At 44.5% G+C, this 21,491-nt stretch overlaps 1 protein-coding gene across 8 annotated transcripts; it reads right to left on the reverse strand.

The window, feature by feature from the left end:
• Window positions 1-91: 91 nt before the first annotated feature.
• LOC118911942 (dehydrogenase/reductase SDR family member 4-like) lies at window positions 92-20,738 on the reverse strand. Of its 8 annotated transcripts, XM_057488560.1 has the most exons (9): window positions 20,421-20,720; window positions 19,085-19,262; window positions 5,221-5,322; window positions 3,166-3,236; window positions 3,020-3,071; window positions 2,583-2,717; window positions 2,115-2,170; window positions 463-621; window positions 92-381 (listed from the first exon to the last, which is right to left on the reverse strand). In XM_057488560.1, the coding sequence occupies exons 1-8, from the start codon at window positions 20,657-20,659 to the stop codon at window positions 507-509; spliced, it is 948 nt and encodes a 315-aa protein (XP_057344543.1). In that variant the 5' UTR covers window positions 20,660-20,720; the 3' UTR covers window positions 92-381; window positions 463-506. The 8 variants fall into 8 exon arrangements, with proteins under 8 accessions (XP_057344543.1, XP_057344544.1, XP_036740551.1 ...); XM_036884654.2 differs by lacking the exon at window positions 92-381 and having other exon boundaries at window positions 382-621; window positions 2,115-2,190; window positions 20,421-20,738; XM_057488561.1 differs by lacking the exons at window positions 2,583-2,717; window positions 3,020-3,071 and having other exon boundaries at window positions 2,115-2,190; window positions 20,421-20,738.
• Window positions 20,739-21,491: the final 753 nt, after the last annotated feature.

Here is a 21,491-nt window from a genome sequence, read left to right on the forward strand (position 1 = left end):
GGGAATGTGAGATTCAGCCCACTGACTTACTATGCTCTCTGCTTGACCACCACACCTATGCATCCCACACAGAAAAATGAACACATTGATTCAAAGCAACAGAACCACCTACATTTTATTTGTACCTCATTTGCAAGTTGTTAATTTCCAACCCTGCTTTTTCCACTGAGGTTCCTTTTCTCCCACCTCCCTCAGATTCCCCATGCACAGGAAAAAAATGTTAGTTGGTCTTTGCTAAGGTAGACTCAGCCCTTCTCAGTAGGCCTGCCCTCTGTTCTCAGGGGAAGTCTTTTTCCAAGGCTACAGCAGCAGCAGGAATCCTTATGGGACCACACCTTGATTGCAGAGAAGGCTGGATCTTTTAACAGGGCAGAATTGATTCTGGGGAGTGGGGTGTAGGTGAGCAGTATGATAAACAGAGGGGGGAAAGTATAGTTCAGTGAATGCTAGAACAGGACCCACCAATTGGAGCCCAATCTCTGCTCTGGTGGGCTCTCTCCAGGTCCTCAGAGGTGGGATGGGGTCCCTCCCCCTACTACCACTGTCTCTCCAGTGATGTAACTGGCGTCTTCTGAGCACAGGAAAGACACGATGCCGGCACACTCTTCTGGCTTGCCCATTCTAGGGAATAGGGGAAACAAGGAAGGGAGTAAGAATCAGATGGCCAAGCCCCTTGACCTGGCCCACAGGGAATGAAATTTGCTTAATCAAAAAAATATCACAAGATTTTTCAGGACTAGTGTACAGGTTTCCAGTTCATCAAATAGGGTAACAATGAAGGTAAGCTGTTAAATACTTAACTGTAAAAACCACTACACATCATATTCAAGTAATATAGAGGCACTTTGTTTTTTAAAGACTCAGGGCACCAAAATCCAGTTTTATAGATAAACTGGTGAGCAGCTATTTCACACTTCAAATAATTTGTTTCACATGTCTGTGAGACAGTAACGGTTTAAAATGATTCCATTTGTATAGCTTCAATTCACAGACAACTTTTCCAAGAATCTATTTTTGTCCCTTAAAGTCAGGTTCAATTTGTGAGAATATGCTAAGTCTCAGTGTTTGTGTTAGGGATTGCTTGGTTATGGAACACGTTCACCTAACTGCCATAGAATGCTCTAGAGGTGGGCTGAGTGGGTGCCTCAAACCTAGAAGGTCTAGATTAGTTCTCCTTCGTGACTGCACACTCTAATCATCTAGGAGGCTCAGCTTCCTCCCTCCCCATCCCCTTACTCCCTGCCAAAAAATGGTCCAAAAAATTGGACCAATTAAAGAGGAATCTCTGTAGGTAGGGCCTAAGCGTCTGTAGTTTCATAAGTACCTGGCTGCTTCTAATGCACGTCCAAGATTGAGAAGCATGGGGCTCTAGAATGACATTGAGGCTCTATCTACTGGGACTCTAGGATGGCAATACCCTGACTTAGTGAGTTGTGAACTAGGCCTGCAGCTCACACCTTAAGTCAGAATGGCTTTGAGAGCACTTAAGGGAGTCCGGGATGGTTAGATTAATAAAGTAGGCACTGTTCGCATGTGTCCTTGAGGGGACAAGGTGAAGAAGCTAAAGACAAGAGTTCCTAGAAGCCGGAAGCTGGAGACAGGGAACTCAAAGGAAAGGAGCCAGACAAAGGTGCTTGAACAGTTCAGCCAGCCAGAGGCTAGTTTTCTTAGTAGCAAGGGGAATTTTGGGACTTAGTAAAGCTCTTCATTCCTTTTATTTGGACTGTAGGATCACCTACCTGAACTTTGAAAACATGACTCTTTTTATTCAAGGGGCACTAAAGAAGCGTGAATTTGCTTTCAGTTTCGGTCCCTGGAGGCTAAGGATGCCCAGAGGTGGGGGCAAACACCCAGGTAGAGAGAGAAATCATGGCCCAGAGCAATGCTCTGCTGAGGCCTGGACACCTGTGTATGGTTTTGCAATGGGAGTGGACTCCGTGCACATGCCTCTGCAGTGATGGCAGTGTTCATGAACTTGTGAAGTCTGTGTGTTTAAGGCAGAGGAGAGAATGCCCATGTTGTCTGTGGGGCCAAAAGACAGTGAGCTTTGGCCTGTGTGAGGGACCAGACCTATGGTCTGTATCTCTCCCAGCCCTCCCCTGTGATGGCCTTACCTTCTTATCTGCATGGTTTCTTTGATGCTCTCCTCTTTTGCCTTGTCCATCCACAACTACAGAGAAAGGGAAACCTCTGTATGTGAAAGAGGAGGAAATGGGGACAGAGAGGGGAGAACTGCCCACCCCAGGTAAACTCAGAGGAAGGACAGATGGAGAAACGCTTCACTACCTAGTTCTTTCTGGCTACCAGTCCTTCCCTATCGCTACCTCTGTTTCTAGTGAGGCATTTTGCTGGGTTTCTGAGATTCTCATTTGCTTAAGGTGATATGGAACAGTGTGCACAGAGTCTGAATTTCTCAGTCTCTACCGTACACCTCAAGAAGGGAGCATGTTGGGGTCTGGACTGGATAGGGCTGGGATGGAGTGGGAATACAGAAGAGCACAGGGAGGGGGTGGAAGTGGGCTTCCCCCTCCAGGAAGATGCCCCTTGGGGTCCCAGAGGGAGGCAGGACTCCCCTTCCTCACCAAACGGCTGAAGTTAGTCTTGATGAGGCCAGGCGCCAGGCAGTTCACCCTAATGTTCTTTTGAGCCAGCTCTAAGGCCAGATTCTTGGTGAGGCCCAGCAGGGCTGTTTTACTGACATTGTAAGGGCCCAGGCCCTGGGGAAAGGAGATGATGGGTTAGTCTCTTCATTTCTAGTTCATTCTTATTTTTATTGGAAGACAAAAAAGGCAGTGGATAATAGGGCATCTCCTGTAAAGGAGGGTCTCAGCTGGAAGAAGGTGGCTAAACCTCTCCTAGGTTAGGGTTCCTTGAGGCAAGGGAAGGGACTCTTTTGTGGGAAGGGACTCAGTGGTGTGATTCCAAAAGGGGACATAAACTTTATAAGGTAACTGGATGGGGGTGGAGGGAAGGTCAGGAAAGAGGAGGGGTTGAAGGTAACAGAGAAAGGGGTTCTTACAGGAAATGCATTGTAGGCTGCTATGGAGGCCACTATCACTACTGAGCCACCTCTGGAAAAAGAAGAGAATTACCCTCTTCCAGTGGAGCCCCCCACCCTCAGTCCATGTGGGGCCCCTAACCCAGGCCCCACTGCACTCTCTGTACCCTCGTTTCTCCATCTCTGGTACCACTGCCTTTGTCATCAGGGCTGCAGCCTTCACATTAATGCCCAGAATCTGAAAAGTCAAGAAGAAGGGGAGGAGCATGAGGGGGTTGATGGAGAAGGTGGCGCCGAGGAGACACTGTGGCATTCTTGTTTGTTAGGGTTGGTGGAGGTCTTAGAGGTGATTTACCCACACCTGACAAGGCAGAAACTGTGGCCCCGGGAGAAGTGTCTTTCTGCAGCACATTCTCTTAGGGAATAGCAGGTTCAGGTGAGAAAGAAGGGGGCCTGCTTCCTCTTATTTCCCAACAAGCCAAGTATGATTTGGCTCAGCATGGACCTACACTCTCAGGGCTGCTTTGGATTTGAGCTGGATTTTCGGTTTCTTCCAACAAGGGAGAGCCTAGAATAGGGCTGGTCTCCTGGACCAGCCTGAGTGACTTGTGCTTCTCAGGGAAAATGTGGCCTGACCTTGGGCACTGGAGGTTGTTCCAGCACTTCTCTGGCTTCTGAGCTTAGGGAGTGAGATGTTCTTGGCCCTCCAGGACAGACTGTCTAGCTGGACTTTTATTGGAAAGTGAATCATGAGGAGGCACTTTTGGGGGAGCTAGGGCATAGTCTACGATCAAAACCTGACAGCCATAATTTAAAACAAGTGCATGACCCTTGTTTACATTGTTCTGGGCACTGCTGCGATGTTCCCTTCCCAGGCTCTCCATGACAATTTCTTATTTTGAAAACTTTCAATCTTATAGAAAAGTTGACATGAAAGTACAATGAATATCTAGATATTCTTTACCTAGACCACCAATTATTCACACTTTGCCCCATGGGCCCTATCTATGTATCTATATAGTGTTTCCCTGAACCAGTGCAGATGTTATAAGGTTCTATCCCTAAATACTTTAGCATTATTTACAAAGAATAAGAACATACTTATATACCACAATCCATTAATACCCTAAGAAATTTAACATTAATAATGTTGATTTTTACCTAATATGCTATCTGTAATAAAATTTCCCCAACTGTCCCCCAAATGTCCTTACTTAAAAAACCCAGGGTTCAACCAAGGGTCAACCACTTTATTTAGATTTGATGTACTGTGATAGTTTTAAAAAATGTAAATTAAAAAGACAAATTACTTGGTTTAAAACTGATTTTCATGTGTTCTCTGTACACACTGCTCATGAATGATGTTTCTCTACTTTAAAGAAATCAATCAGGAACTGATTCATTGAAGAGCATTTGGCACTTAAGTCTTTACGGTCTGTGAAACACTGATAAACTTACTACAGTATTTTAGTTTCCTTAAACTTCAGTGTTGAGAAATTACCGATGACATCAAGAGTAAAAAACAAAACCAGGGGAGATCATAAAAAATTTAGCATTTCCAAATCATGTGGGAACATTAACCTCAGTAAACAAAGACAGATATTTTAATTAAGGCTTTATAATTAAGGAGTGTAGGTGCATGAACTGTATTATAAATAAAATCTAATTACACATTCTCACATAAAAACCAATACTCCACACCAAATTTAGGCATCTGGGTCTCAGACTTTCTTGACACTGCAGTTAAGAAGAAAAGAACACGGGTCTTTAACAAAGGCTGTAAGTTATAAAGCAGCAACTTAGGTCATTTCACCAGAATTACTATTTCACTAAACTAGCAGCTATTAAAGTTTTCCAACAAATGAGAAGTCATTCTTTGGCAGCTGAAGAGAGGATGGGTGATGTGTCAGTTTAAGTGTACTAGTTATTGGCATATTAGCTGCCATGTTTCTGCTGGAAATAAACCAGGAAAAGCCTGGATAAACATGTGGGGGGAGAGAGCTGGGGAGGCATGCAGGAGAAGGGTAGCAGGGAGCAAGTGAAAGACATGGAGCAGAGATGAGAGAAAAGGGCAGGGATAGAGAAAGCCACCTCCTGCTCACCTTTTACCAGGAGCATTGCAAATGGCAAATTCCTCCCATTTACATTGCACAAAGGCATTCTAAAGACTGAGTTTGTGCTGTCTTCTGAGGTCTGTCCCTGCTGCTTTAATCCCTTCTCACCTTGTCCCACACGTCCTCAGTGGCATCCAATAGGTTTCCAAAGAAAGGGCTGACAGCAGCATTGGAGATGAGGATGTCAATGCCTCCATAAAGGTTCAGAGCCTAGAGAGAAGAGGAAGGTCTGAATTACGGCTGCAGGTCGGTAAAGGAGGTGCAATTGTAAATGTTGATGAACAATTCCTTCTTAGGAACAAAATGTCAAATGACTTCTCTTTTTCCTGGAATGGTTCTCTCCAAAGCTACCCTAAATTCTGCTGCTAAACATTTAAGGTTGTCTAATTTTTTTTCTGTCTTTTCTTCCTGCCCCCACTTCTTCTCAGGCTGTTGCTGGCCCTTTGCTCTTTACACTTTCCCTTTAGGGAGCTCCTCTATTCTCATGGCTTCAGATCCCAGCTCAAATCCACTTCTAGACCCTTTCTCTTTCACACCGAGTTGCCACCCCCCATTACTGTCCAGTTCTCCTTGATGTAGTTACCATTATTTCAGAACTCAGCCTGTCCACACCTACCTGAATGGAGAAAATGGTTTAAATAGGCCCATAGAAAGTTACCACTTTACCAATTTACTTTCCTGAAGGAGGAGCCTTTACATCACCTAGTCCAGAGTCCTCAGGGTGAAGGGGATGAAACAGGCCCAGAGAAGTTATTTTCTCAAGGTCATACAGCTTAGTAATGACATATTAGGGCTAGCTGAGAACAGAAGGCCTGCTTATTCAGTCTTCGGGAGAGGAAAATTGATGTGCTCAGGGCACAAGCCTAGTTAGTGTGGCAGATCTGAGGTTGATCTCCTTTCTAGCACAGAGGCAATCCGTAAGAGCTCTCTGGAAGTGAGCTGGTCACTATGAAACTGGATACCGAGAAGCCATGATGGGGAAGACATTAGCCTTGGCTTAATGAATTTCCACTCTGATTATGATGTAATTTTTTCTCCCCATCCCACCTTTTTTTGGCTTGGAGGTATGGAAGATTTAAGGCAGAAACTGAGATTTAAACTGGAAAAGCCAAGAAAGGCAACATCTCACCTCTTTAATAAGTTGTAAGTAGGAGGTGAAGACATGTGCCCGAGTAAGAAGTGGCCGAACAGAATCTGCCAATAACATGGGACCTGAAAGCAGACTTTTCACTTGCCCAGAACTGGCAATCTGGATGCTGTGGGCAAGCAGCACTGAACGGGCCCTCAGTCAGCTTTCTGCTTCATGATTTGGCGCACAGAGGGGTGTTTTTAACAATGTGTACCATCTGCTAGCTCCCGTTCTAACTAATTATTTTTGCTAACTAGGTGCTAAGCTCAGTTGCTTCTATAGGGCTGAAGGAATGCCTGGGCTGTCAGCAGGGAAATTTGATAAAATTAAAACCACATGATCTTTGAAAACCAGTATCAATCCTTTTTCATGCTTTCTAAATGTTGGTGTCTTGGCACAAAGATCCATCACCTGCCGCGGCTCTGCATCTGTCCTGTGACTTATGACAAGGAAGGTGCAGAGTAAGACAGAATGTGCTGTGTGTGTGTTTGGGGCTGGGGAGAAGATGGTGGCTTGCACAGGAATCACCCAGACTTTTTTTCATTTTCGCTGTGCATCCCATCTGGCTTTCTTTCCAGGCCTATGGAGAAGGGAGGAGGCTGGGTTTTGACTGAACAGAGGCAGAGAAGATTAATGAGAAAAGTTCTGTGACTACTCTGGCGTCTTCTTTGCTTTGCTCTAAATTGTGTGTTATAATAGAGTGGTTAGGGGTTGGTTGCTTCGTTTTCAGATAGGTATATTTTTTAGCAGAAGTATAATCAAGTGGAGATGTGGCAGTCTTGTTTCTGCTCAGCATGCCTTTGAGAAGCTCTGAGGTGTAGATCTGGAAGCCACTGAGTGGAAACCATCGCGGGGCAGCAGCCTTCCTCGTTGCAGGGGAGGCCTGGTAATAGGCAGAGCACATCTCAGACTGTCAACAAGCTCTCTGCCAGTCTCCACCCTGACACTGGTCATACAAATTACCTGGAGTTGTTTTTGACTAATCTCTCCTACTTCCCATTTATCGACACCAGTTAGACAAAAAAAAAAAAAAAAAAATCTCGGTTAGTTCCCACTAAATGTCTCTAGGGTATATCCATTCTGGTCCCACTGCCGCTGCTATAGACTTAAATGACAGTAACAGCTTCCTCCCTAACATCCTTGGCTCAGAGCCTTCTCTATTCCAGTATATCCTTCCTACCAGTGCCAGATGATCTTTCTTTAATATAACCATTTTCATCTTGCTCAAAACCTCACGTGGCTGATTTCCTCCAAGAACATCTAAACTCCCTTGGGAGGCCATAGAGGCCCTGGCCCCCATCCTTCATACCCAGCCCCTTTCCCACCAGCCCTGCTGAGTCTGTGCTCTCTGCCATGGCCTCACAGTGCTCCCCCCTCTAGTTCAGTCCCTCCTTGGCTGTCTGCTCATTTTGCACCGTTATGTGGAACCCTGTCCCTGCTCCATCTGTCCAGTTCCACCCACTCCTCAATGTCTAGCTCAAGCCCCACTTCTGGCCAGGGCTGCAGGACAGGTTATGGGACAAGAGGTTGTTTTCCCAGCAGAATTTTGACATTAAGTTGCTACATAAATTTCATATGGCTAATCACTAATTGGCCCAGGATCCCAGGTAGCTCCCTGCACCCTCAGGATTAAGGTTCCAGTCTCAGGTTCTGTCCAGCAGCCTATGCAAGGTGACTTTCTTACACTCATATTTGGCTCTCTCTGATGCACATTTGAGCATTTGCCAAATGGTTCCTTAAAAAAGGAACAACTGATACCATCTCGAGGAGGAGCCAAGATGGCAGCATGAGTAGGGCAGCGGAAATCTCCTCCCAAAACCATATATATTTTTGAAAATACAACAAATACAACTGTTCCTAAAAGAGAGACCAGAAGATACAGTACAACAGCCAGGCTACATCTACACCTGCGAGAACCCAGCGCTTCACGAAGGGGGTAAGATACAAGCTGCAGCCCGGCAGGACCCGAGTGCACCCCCCACCCCAGCACTGCTAAATACCCAGCCCTAGTCATCTGCACTGGGAGTGCAGACATACAGTGCGTGGGGTGCAGGATACTAGGGAAATGGGACAGTAAAACCTGCGAGCAGGTTCCGATAGCTGGAGCCCCTGGGACAAAAGAAAAGCGAGTGCTTTTTGAAAGTCTTAAAGGGACAGGAGCCTCACAGCTGGATGGAAGTGTCCGGGCACACTCAGCCCAGCAGCTGGGAATCCCGGGGAACTCCGGGCGCCCTAACCCCATGGGCAGGAGCACAGCTCTGAGGCTCCTCACGGCAATAAACAGCCTCCTGCCCATTCCCCCTCTGGCCTGGCCCAGCCATAGCAAAGCAGCAGCCTGAGACCAGCCACGCCCACAGCAGCCATGCAGAGCCTCCTCCACAGCTGCCCAGGCCAGACTCAGAGGCCCCGTCAGCGTGTAGCTGCCCAGCACAGCTGCTAGGGGTCGCTGTTCTCACAGAAAGGGAAGGTGACAGGTAAGCAGGAAGGGACTTTGTTCTCCCAGCTGACACACGTGCCAACTGCCTACGACTACCTCTATTACCATGAAAAGGCAGAAGAATTTGATACAGACAAGGATAACAAAGATCCCCTGAGAGGGAACCGGGGGTGATAGATTTAACCAATCTTCCTGAAAAAGAATTCAAAATAAAGGTCATAACTATGCTGATGGAGCTGCAGAGAAAAATGCAAGAGCTAACGGATAAAGTTGGGAGGGATAATACAGAAATAAAATAATCTCTGGAATTAATTAAAAGCAGAATGGATGAGCTGCAAGAGGCTGTTAATGGAATAGAAATCAGAGAACAGGAACACATAGAAGCTGACACAGAGAGAGATGAAAGGATCTCCAGGAATGAAAGAATATTAAGAGAACTATGTGACCAATCCAAATGGAACAATATCCACATTATAGGGGTACCAGAGGAAGAAGAGAGAGAAAAAGGGATAGAAGGTATATTTGAAGAAATAATGGCTGAAAACTTCCCCGCACTAGGGGAGGAAATAGCTGCTCAGACCACAGAAGCACACAGAACTCCCAACAGAAGGGACCCAAGGAGGACAAAACCAAGGCACATAATAATTAAAATGTAGCAAAGATCAAGGACAAGGAAAGAGTTTTAAAGGCAGCCAGAAAGAGAAAAAAGGTCACCTACAAAGGAAAACCCATCAGGCTATCATCAGACTTCTCAACAGAAACCTTATAGGCCAGAAGAGAATGGCATGATATATTTAATGCAATGAAACAGAAGGGCCTTGAACCAAGGATACTGTATCCATCATGATTATCATTTAAATATGAAGGAGGGATTAAACAATTCTCAGACAAGCAAAAGTTGATGGAATTTGCCTCCCACAAACCACCTCTGCAGGGTATTCTAGAGGGACTGCTCTAGATGGGAGCACTCCTAAGACTAAATAGATGTCACCAGAGAAAATAAAATCACAGCAGAGAAAGCAGACCAACCAAATACTAACTAAAGGCAAAAAATAAAATCAACTACCCACAAAAGCAGTCAAAGGAAACACAAAGGAGCACAAAATAAAACACCTAGCATATAAAGAATGGAGGAGGAGGAATAAGAAGGGAGAGAAATAAAGAATCATCAGACTGTGTTTATAATAGCTCAATAAGGGAGTTAAGTTAGACAGTAAGACAGTAAAGAAGTTATCTTGAACCTTTAGTAACCACAAATCTAAAGCCTGCAATGGTAATAAGTACATATCTTTCAACAATCACTCTAAATGTAAATGGACCATATGCTCCAATCATAAGACACAGAGTAATAGAATGGATAAAAAAGCAAGACCCATCTATGTGCTGCTTTCAAGGGACTCACCTAAAACCCAAAGACATGCACAGACTAAAAGTCAAGGGATGGAAAAACATATTTCAGGCAAACAACAAGGAGTGAAAAGTAGATGTTGCAGTACTAGTATCAGACTAAAAATAGACTTCAAAATAAAGAAAGTAACAAGAGAAAAAGAAGGATATTACATAATGATAAAGGGGTCAGTCAAACAAGAGGATATAACCATTATAAATATATATGCACCCAATACAGGAGCACCAACATATGCGAAACAAATACTAACAGAATTAAAGGAGGAAATAGAATGCAATGCATTCATTCTAGGAGACTTCAACACACCACTCACTCCAAAGGACAGATCCACCAGACAGAAAATAAGTAAGGACACAGAGGCACTGAACAACACACTAGAACAGATGGACCTAATAGACATCTACAGAACTCTACACCCAAAAGCAACAGGATACACATTATTCTCAAGTGCACATGGAACATTCTCCAGAATAGACCACATACTAGTCCACAAAAAGAGCCTCAGTAAATTCCAAAAGATTGAAATTCTACCAACCAATGTCTTGGACCACAAAGGTATAAAACAGAATTAAATTGTACAAAGAAAGCAAAAAGGCTCACAAACAAATGGAGGCTTAACAACATGCTCCTAAGTAATCAATGGATCAACGACCAAATTAAAATGGAGATCAAGCAATATATGGAAACAAATGACAACAACAACACAAAGCCCCAACTTCTATGGGAGGCAGCAAAAGCAGTCTTAAGAGGAAAGTATATAGCAATCCAGGCATATTTAAAAAAGGAAGAACCAACCCAAATGAATAGTCCAATGTCACAATTATCAAAATTGGAAAAAATAAGAACAAATGAGGCCTAAAGTCAGCAGAAGGAGGGACATAATAAAGATCAGAGAAGAAATAAAAAAATTGAGAAGAATAAAACAACAGAAAAAAATCAATGAAACCAAGAGCTGGTTCTTCGAGAAAATAAACAAAATAGATAAGCCTCTAGCCAGACTTATTAAGAGAAAAAGAGAATCAACACACATCAAGAGAATCTGAAATGAGAAAGGTAAAATCACGACGGACCCCACAGAAATACAAAGAATTATTAGAGAATACTATGAAAACCTATATGCTAACAAGCTGGAAAACCTAGGAGAAATGGACAACTTCCTAGAAAAATACAACCTTCCATGACTGACCCAGAAAGAAACAGAAAATCTAAACAGACCAATTACCAGCAACGAAATTGAATCAGTAATCAAAAAACTACCCAAGAACAAAACCCCCAGGCCAGATGGATTTACCTCAGAACTTTATCAGATATACAGAGAAGACATAATACCCATTCTTCTTAAAGTTTTCCAAAAAATAGAAGAGGAGGGAATACTCCCAAACTCATTCTATGAAGCCAGGATCACCCTAATACCAAAACCAGGCAAAGACCCCACCAAAAAAGAAAATTACAGACCAACATCCCTGCTGAACATAGATGCAAAAATACTCAACAAAATATTAGCAAACCGAATTACAAAATACATCAAGAGGATCATACACCACGACTGTAAGGTAGAAGGCACTGGGGGAAGGGGTGAGCACGTCAGACACTGATGACATGTCAAAGTCCCCGGCTACTGCCCCCTCCCAACCTGAAAAGTGTGCCTTAGGCTAGCCAATCCTCGCACCGCTGTAAATCTAAGCTCTGCCTCCCCCTACCTTCTTAAAAAACTCGCTGCCTGTCTACTTTCATGTGACTTCCCCGGCCTGTGACTGCCAGGCCATGGAACCTCGCCCAGGGGCATTCAAATAAATTACCTGGCCCTTTGTTGCCTCTCTTTGCCTGCTTATTTCGGCTAGAATTTATCTAACAATGACCAAGTGGGATTCATCTCAGGGATGGAAGGATGGTACAACATTCAAAAATCCATCAACATCATCCACCACATAAACAAAAAGAAGGACAAAAACCACATGATCATTTCCATAGACGCTGAAAAAGCGTTCGGCAAAATTCAACATTCATTCATGATAAAAACTCTCAACAAAATGGGTATAGAGGGCAAGTACCTCAACATAATAAAGGCCATATTAAACCCACAGCCAACATCATACTGAACAGCAAGATGCTGAAAGCTTTTCCTCTGAGATCGGGAACAAGACAGGGATGCCCACTCTCCCCACTGTTATTCAACACAGTACTGGAGGTCCTAGCCATGGCAATTAGACAAAACAAAGAAATACAAGGAATCCAGATTGGTAAAGAAGTCAAACTATGACTATTTGCAGATGACATGATACTGTACATAAAAAACCCTAAAGAATCCACTCCTAAACTACAAGAACTAATATCGGAATTCAGCAAAGTTGCAGGATACAAAATTAATACACAGAAATCTGTGGCTTTCCTATACACCAACAATGAACTAATAGAAAGAGAAATCAGGAAAACAATTCCATTCACAATAGCATCAAAAAGAATAAAATACCTAGGAATAAACCTAACCAAGGATGTGATAAACCTATACCCTGAAAACAAGACACTCTTAAGAGAAATTAAAGAGGACACTAACAAATAGAAACTCATCCCATGCTCTTGGCTAGGAAGAATTAATATTGTCAAAATTGCCAACCTGCCCTAAGCAATATACAGATTCGATGCAATCCCTATCAAATTGCCAACAGCATTCTTCAACAAATTGGAACAAATAGTTCAAAATTCATATGGAACCACCGAAGACCCCGAATAGCCAAAGCAATCCTGAGAAGGAAGAATAAAGTAGGGGGGGATCTTGCTCCCCAACTTCAAGCTCTACTACAAAGACACAGTAATCAAGACAGTTTGGTACTGGCACAAGAACAGAGCCACAGACCAGTGGAACAGAACAGAGACTCCAGGCATTAACCCAAACATATATGGTCAATTAATATATGATAAAGGAGCCATGGACATACAATGGGGAAATGACAGTCTCTTCAACAGTTGGTGCTGGCAAAACTGGACAGCTACATGTAAGAGAATGAAACTGGGTCACTGTCTAACCCCATACACAAAAGTAAATTCGAAATGGATCAAAGACCTGAATGTAAGTCATGAAACCATACAACTCTTAGAAAAAAACATAGGCAAAAATCTCTTGAACATAAACATGAGCAACTTCTTCATGAACATATCTCCTCCGGGCAAGGGAAACAAAAGTAAAAATTAACAAGTGGGACTATATCAAGCTAAAAAGCTTCTTTACAGCAAAGGACACCATCAATAGAACAAAAAGGCATCCTACAGTATGGGAGAGTATATTCATAAATGACAGATCCGATAAAGGGTTGACATCCAAAATAAATAAAGAGCTCACGCACCTTAACAAACAAAAAGCAAATAATCCAATTAAAAAATGGGCAGAGGAGATGAACAGACAGTTCTCCAAAGAAGAAATTCTGACGGTCAACAGACACATGAAAAGATGCTCCACATCGCTAGTCACCAGAGGAATGCAAATTAAACCACAATGAGATATCACCTCACACCAATAAGGATCACCACCATCCAAAAGACAAACAGCAACAAATGTTGGCGAGGTTGTGGAGAAAGGGGAATCCTCTTACACTGCTGGTGGGAATGTAAATTAGTTCAACCACTGTGGAAAGCAGTATGGAGGTTCCTCAAAAAGCTCAAAATAGACATACCATTTGACCCAGGAATTCCACTTCTAGGAATTTACCCTAAGAATGCAGCACTCCAGTTTGAAAAAGACAGATGCACCCCTAGGTTTATCGCAGCACTATTTACAATAGCCAAGAAATGGAAGCAACCTAAGTGTCCATCAGTAGATGAATGGATAAAGAAGATGTGGTACATATACACAATGGAATATTATTCAGCCATAGGAAGAAAACAAATCCTACCATTTGCAACAACATGGATGGAGCTAGAGGGTATTATGCTCAGTGAAATAAGCCAGGTGGAGAAAGACAGTACCAAATGATTTCACTCATATGTGGAGTATAAGAACAAAGAAAAAAAACTGAAGGAACAAAACAGCAGCAGAATCACAGAACCCAAGAATGGACTGACAGTTACCAAAGGGAAAGGGACTGGGGAGGATGGGTGGGAAGGAGGGATGTGGGGGGGGGGGAAGAAAGAAGGCATTATGATTAGCATGTATAATGAGGGGGTATGGGGAGGGCTATGCAACACAGAGAAGACAAGTAATGATTCTACAGCACCTTACTGTAAGGTTGAAGGCACTGGGGGGAGAGGTGAGCACATCAGACACTGATGACATGCCAAAGTCCCCGGTTGCTGCCCCCTCCCCACCTGAAAAATATGCCTTAGGCTAGCCAATTCTCACGCCACTGTAAATCTAAGCTCTGCCTCCCCCTACCTACTTTAAAAACTCGCTGCCTGTCTACTTTCGTGTGACATCCCTGGCCTGTGACAGGAAGGCCATGGAACCTTGCCTGGGGGTACTGAAATAAATTACCTGGCCCTTTGTTGCCTCTCTTTACCTGCTTATTGCGGCTAGAATTTATCTTACATTTGGTGCTGAAACCCCGGGAAGGAGTGTGAGTGTGGGGCCCCGCCCCCTCCTTCCCTGACCCGGGACCTCAGCCTGCTCTCTGCTGCGTGGACTATTTTCTAGTGCATCCCTCAGTTTCCCCTGGTCTGCTTCCCTTCCTAACTCCATTTCACCTGGTCTGTTAGAAATCGTGCATACGTCCAGGTCTGGCTATTTAGCCCATCCGTTGTGAGTATCCGGGATACTCACCTCTGGCCCTGCGGTGTGGGAGACGTCCCTCACCCAGGCTCCCAGGCCGTCTCCCCTGACTTGGTGTGCTTGGGACGCTGGGTGCTCCTCTCAGCGGGATTAGTTGGGAAGTGGCACAGACATGGGGAACCAGCCCTCAAAAGCAGAGGCTCAGACCCCATTGCAGTGTCTTATTTCTAATTTGGCTACTCTATGTTTGTCCTGGGAAGTTCTCAAATGGAAACTAGTCTTTCTTTGCTCTCAGGCCGGGCCTCAGTATCCCTTGGACAATCAATCTCGCTGGCCCCCTGAGGGAACTTTCAATTTTAGCCTCCTCACCACCTTGATTAATTATTGCCACTGGAGCGGAGAGTAGAGTGAAATACCATATGTGCAGGCTTTTTGGACTTTGCACCCCCACCCAAACCTTTATGTAAACATTAAATAACTCAGGTTCTCCTGGCCCAATCTCCAGTTAAATATTGTCAGCCTCTTACTCTGCTCAGTCCTTCCTTTTCAGATCCGCCAGAAAACCTGTCGCCCACCTCCCTCAGCTCACAATCCCCTCCCCCTCTCTCTACCACCATCTTAAGTCCTTTGTCTTCATACGTGTCACCTCCATCTTAAAATCCTACATTCCCAACCATGCCATTGTCCTGCTCTCCTCTTCCGGTAGCTGCACCACCCCCTCCCCCTCTCCTTCCGCCTTCACCGCCCTCTTCCCCCACCAGAACACGTTCCTCCCGCCCTCTAGTTCCAGAAGCCACAAACAAGAAGCTGAAGAAAAACAAAGCAATTAGATATCAGTAACTCAAGTCTTTATATCAGTTTGTCTATCTGTGTATATATTTTAAGGTAAAAAGTATTGCTGACTATAGTCATTGTGTCTCAGTTTGTATGTTTGTGTGTCTAGGTGTGTAAATGAAAAATATTTTCCTACCTCCAGATAGTATTAATAAAAATTGATTTAAAAACAAGTGCTTGTGAAAATTAGGCATTTTAAAACTTCCAGAAAATCTAATAAAAATTGTTAAGCATTAATGCTAATTTGAATTTGAATATTTAAAAAATTGCAATGAGTTCTCTAATTGTTTTATCAAAGCACTTTCTCAAGCTTAAAGTCTCAATGAATTATCAGAATATTTAAGAAAATGAGATCTTAATATTAAAAGGACTAAAAGCTAAACTTCACTAACTACTGTGCAACCTTCTTTATTTGCCTTTGAGGTATTTTGTTGTCATTCTGGTTAAATAGATAAGTATTTCTTCATGGCAACCTATAATCCTATTTGAGCAAGTGCCAAAAAAAAAAAAACCCATCAAATTCAAAAAGGGACTTTTACCTCTAGTTCACTCTGATATTTTCCACAGGGCCCCTGGAACATGTCAGAAGAATTTTTTCTCTTCAGTGAAGAAAATATTTGGCTAATTTGGCTTATTTACCTGATATATAATTACCTACTTAATTACCTAGAAGGCACTATCAAAGGGAATGATGCTACACTTTGTTACTGAATATTTTGTTACAGAAATATCCAAATTCCCTTATGTCAACTGTCTTACAGTAAGCTCTCATCAGATCTTTAACCATTGTCATTTGTAAGTCTTTTGTCATCTATACTCACTGTTTTATTACTCCTAAACTAGTAAAAAACTAGATTTCAGCCTAACAGGTATTAGCTACATTAAGGAAGATGATTTGGTGGCTTTTTGTTTCAAATGTTGTTGATAAAGTGTTTTAAGCTTTTTCTCTTAAGCTGACAACAGTTTAGTAAATGACTGCCTTTATAAGCAGAATTAAAACTATCTTTCTCTCTACCTGATCCCTCCAGAATTTAAAAACTCTCAGTAACTATTTTTATATTTCATGGCAGTATGTTTATTTGCACAAGTTCAATAAGAATCTGCTTTCCTTGTAAGAAGACCAATTAAAAACACTGGTTATATTACCAAGGCTTTGACTGGAACATCATACCTGAGAGACATGTGCATAAACTCGGATATGAACAGCTTTAAAGAACTAAAGTTAACTATATAAAGCCAACAAAGCCCCTTGGAAGAACTGGCCTGGTACCTTGCTTACAGGGTTCCCAGCAGCCTTACCCGGTGAGTAAGGAAGGTCACTTCCTGGCAGGTGCGAGAACCTCAGGATGTCTTGGAAACCTCGAGAAGAGGAATTCACCCAAATCTACAGGTACTGCAGGCAAAACCTGATGGCAAGTCTGGCTTGGCTTTCTGGCCTCGAGAGGCCTTTAAAAGTTTAATCTGAAATTCCTTACAAAAAGTTCCAGCAAAGCACATTTAAAGAGCCTATGTAATCAATTACTCTTCTTGCTGCACTTATGCAAATAATACAGCCAAGTGTTAATTATTTTCTTAATCTAGCTACTTCTAATAAAAATAAGGGTGATTTTAGAGAAAAGTATTGTTTCAATAATGCAGTCTTATCTATACTAAATCCTAATACTAGTCATTGAAATGTAAACTCAATCCAAAATTTTAGTTTCCCCATAATACCTAGCTATAATTCTCAATTAAACTCTTCATATTTCTAGTTCTCATATTCAGCCATGCATTCTTAATCTCATCAAATTTATCCTTCCAGAATAAAAGCGCCAACTTTCTGAGGCCCTATCAACTGACCAGTAATAGAAACCTAGCTGCACCCTTTACTGCGCCTCTTTTCAGCATGAAGCAGCCAGAGCGGTCGTCGCCCCTTTTCCCTAGCAGCAGCTAGAGTCTCTATCTGTAGAAAAGAAAATGAAACAAAAACCATGAGCTTGGACAGAGTGAAGTGAGAGCCTCTAGAAAAAGCAGAGTGAGATGTTTGCAGTCAGAGCAATATAGCTACATGCTACAAAACCATCCCCCCCCCCAACGACGCCCCTTGTCAGCCAAAAGTAGCCAGATCAAGTCGTTACCCATTATGACCAAAAGGCTGAAATGTTAAGGTTGAAGGCACTGGGGGGAGGGGTGAGCATGTCAGACACTGATGACGTGCCAAAGTCCCCAGCTACTGCCCCGTCCCAACCTGAAAAATATGCCTGAGGCTAGCCAATCCTCGCCGCTGTAAATCTAAGCTCTGCCTCCCCCTACCTTCTTTAAAAACTCGCTGCTGGTCTACTTTTGCGTGACTTCCCTGGCCTGTGACAGGAAGGCCACGGAACCTCACCCGGGGGTATTCAAATAAATTACCTGGCCCTTTGTTGCCTCTCTTTGCCTGCTTATTTCGGCTAGAATTTATCTTACACTTACTACGCTGATGGACAGTGACTGTAATGGAGTTGGGGGGGGGACTTGGTGAAGGGGGTAGCCTCGTAAACATGTTTCTCATGTAATTGTAGATTAATGATACCAAAATAAATCACACCATCTCAAAAAAAAAAAGGAACTATACCATCTACCACTGTTTAAGATATACCTCTTCTAAGATTACCCAAATTATTTCTGCCAGCCTTCCAATCTGTTAGCACGATCCCATACTTCCCATCTTGGGTGGATTCTCCCTTCCACTCTTGGGAATAAAGTGTGTGCTTTGAGCTTGAGGGAAGAGCAGCTTCCTTTGCTAGATGTTCATATTTTCTTGTGTAGCTGGAAGGCTGGTGCCAAGTACTAATTCTGACCCTGGCTTAAATGGTTTATTTGAGATTAAAGTCCAAGGCTTGGCCTGACACCAATCAGGAAACGTCTTGTAATCTGCAGGCAGCTTGGCAGGACTGGGATGTTGCTCCAGCTTTCTGAACAGAGTGAGAACAGGAAGAACAGTCCTTGTCCTACTTGGGTTTTTGTCAGGTTTAGAGAAACCCCATGTAAGGCTCTGAACAAAGTGAATGGCACACAGTAGATTGAAACATGGTGAGCTGCCTCCTATAGCTTCCCAGGGATTTGATTCAATGAACTGAAGGACAGGGGATCATTTGTCATGGGTGGGAACATCGATTTTGTAATTGTATGTATCCTTCTCATCTGCTCAAGTAGACTGGAAATTACTGGAGAACCAAAGCCTGCTATTTTTTGGGTGCCCCAAAGGGTGATGCAGAGTGATTTTTGTTTCTCTGCCTGGGATGGGATGGTTCTTGGGGACATAACAGAAAGGCACACATACAAATGTGCTGGTGGGCTCTGTGGGTATGCAGAATGCACTGTTATGTTTTAGTGAGTAGTGCTGGCTTGGATCACACCAATGTTGTCCAGGAAAGCAGGGTAGGAGGCTCAGGCTAGATCCCTTCTGCCACCTCCTAGCTCTGTGACCATATCCTTGCTGCTTACCGTGGCCACCAGCCGCTCCCGGTCCTCTGCTTTCCCCACGTGGCACACGGTGCCCATCACGCTCAGCCCCTCCCCCTGCAGCGTAGCCACTGCCTGGTCCACGTTCTGCTGCTTCCGGCTGCTGACCACGACATGCGCCCCGTCCTGGGCCAGACGTCGGGCAATGGCAAAGCCGATTCTGAGGGCAGAGAGACAGACCACACGGTTGGTGGGGGCGGGTCAGTATAGGGAAAGGTTGAGAGCATGGACTTTGAAGTCATATTGCCCCATTTGAAAAACAGCTCTCCCTCTGTATGACCTCCATGTGTCTGTATTCTGTGTAAAATAGGGCTAATGGCCCAGACATGACCATTCAGATGGACTTAGCACATCTTTGGCATTCCTTTACTGATTTTTCTTACAGTTTTGGCCTTCAAGCTAGGTTACCTTGTAGGTATTTGACATCTAGGAACTGACATTACTTTCCACAGGCCCCACCAAGGGGCAAAAGGTTCTGTAACTGTAGGGACTGAGGGAAGAGAAATGGCCTAGAGGTAAAGCAGCAGTCACTTCCATGATTGGAGGGTTTCACTCAAAAGAGCTCTTGCTCCCAAATATCTTCCTTACTAGTCAACATCATCTCAGAATTCTATGGCTAGTTATGTTTTGGGGTGCATGTGAAAGAGTGGGTCTCTGGTTAAAAATGTGAATTTTTTACATTACTCCCCTGGGAGTAAGGGTTACACATTTTGCAACTGTTAAGCCATTAGCATTTCACATACATTTGTATTTTAGATTTCTATATAGCTGGCATCTAGCAAAATTCTCTGGGAATGAGAAACAGGATAGATAGACAAGAGTGGTGGGTGAGAACTAGGCTGGGCAAGGGGGCCAAAAGGGATGAAGCTAAACAAAAATCTGGACATGGGTCTTGTGTCCCATCTAGGTAAGGGGTGGGGTTCTGTGCTACTTGAAGGGGTGTCCAAATGGGGTGTCTAGAACATTTCCATAATCAGTGGGGGCAGTGGGACAGGGTTTTAGAATTCTGGACTGTGTGGATTGCTGGTGTCTGTTCTTTGCAGACTCTAAGTGTCTAAGTGGGGCCAGTGGATTGGGGAAGCCCCAAGACTTAGACACTGGATTGATAAGGTTGCACTGGGGTGGCCAACTGAGCTAGAAGCAGCAGTGACAGAAAACTGGCAGCGCAGGGGCCGGAGGATTCGTAAGGTTGTAGGCGGACCACGTAATTCCTTTCTTCCGGGGTTGGGCTTCGCCCACGGGCCTGAGCACAAGGCCCGATAGGCAAAGGACACGGGACTAATAGCGGGGTCTCAGAGACTCCAGTCCGGGCACTCACCCTTCCGTGGAGGCCGTTACTAGGGCCACCTTATTCGCGAGCGGCTCCCGGCGTGCCATCCCGGAGCTGGCCGTCGTCACCGACTTCCACGCCTGGGTATAGCCTCTCAGCAGCAGCCCTGCTTTTTGCATGACGCTGGTCGGCTCTGCGCCACCAAGGGGAAGTGACTGGACCCGGGCGATGGGCGGGCACCTTCCCTCTCCACTCCCAGTCTGCCTGCAGCCGGACTGCAAATCCATGCCTTGGCTAGCGCCGCCCCCTTGCACCGGAGCCGGCTGGTAGCGGCTGGGCGCCAACCAGCCCGCGGGGGCGGGTGTGCGAGAGCCCGTGTGGGCGAGAGCGGGGGGGGGGGGGGGGGGGCAGGTTCTCTGTAGGATCGCCCCGCTGCAGCAGCCCACAGACTTCCCAGCCCTCTCTCAACCCCTCAACATCTGCTTGCCCCCTTCATTCTTCCCGGGAGAGAGGCAGCTTTGAACTTGTTTTTACTGCCTAGAACCTCAAGATGGACCTCCTCCAAGAAAGTCTGGGTCTACGTATGTGTGTGACAGCCCACAAGAGGGCATATATTTTGCGATTGTCCGTGGAGGTGAGGCCTTTGGTCTCCACTGAGTCACCATGTGAGGTCTCAGGTGAAAGTGGTGGAGCCTGGAAGAGAGACATGATAGGGAGCAGCTGTCTAGGCCCAGCACTGCCCTTCACTCTGGCTCAAGGTCTTCCCCAGCCTTACAGGGCTGGCAGACAGACTGATCACATGTGATAACCATGTGCAAGGATGAAGATCCAGACTGGACAGGACCTCTTATACCGTCTACCCCAAGAGGACTTCCCCATAGTACAGAGCCTAGATGTTAGCAAGGGGACTAGAGGGTCCCCCAACCAGTGGTGCAAATACAGAGAATTCAGGAGCATTCAATTCTACACAATCACCATGTCCCAGGTCTCAGCCTCCATCCCAGTTCAATAAATATTTGTTGAATGTAAAAGCTCTTTATGAACTGTAGACTACTAAACACAGAGTAATTATTGCCATCATAATTATTATTGCCACCACAGGCCAGGCATTTCATCCGT

The sequence above is a fragment of the Manis pentadactyla genome, chromosome 11 (genome assembly GCF_030020395.1).
Source record: "Manis pentadactyla isolate mManPen7 chromosome 11, mManPen7.hap1, whole genome shotgun sequence".
Lineage (NCBI taxonomy): Eukaryota > Metazoa > Chordata > Mammalia > Pholidota > Manidae > Manis > Manis pentadactyla.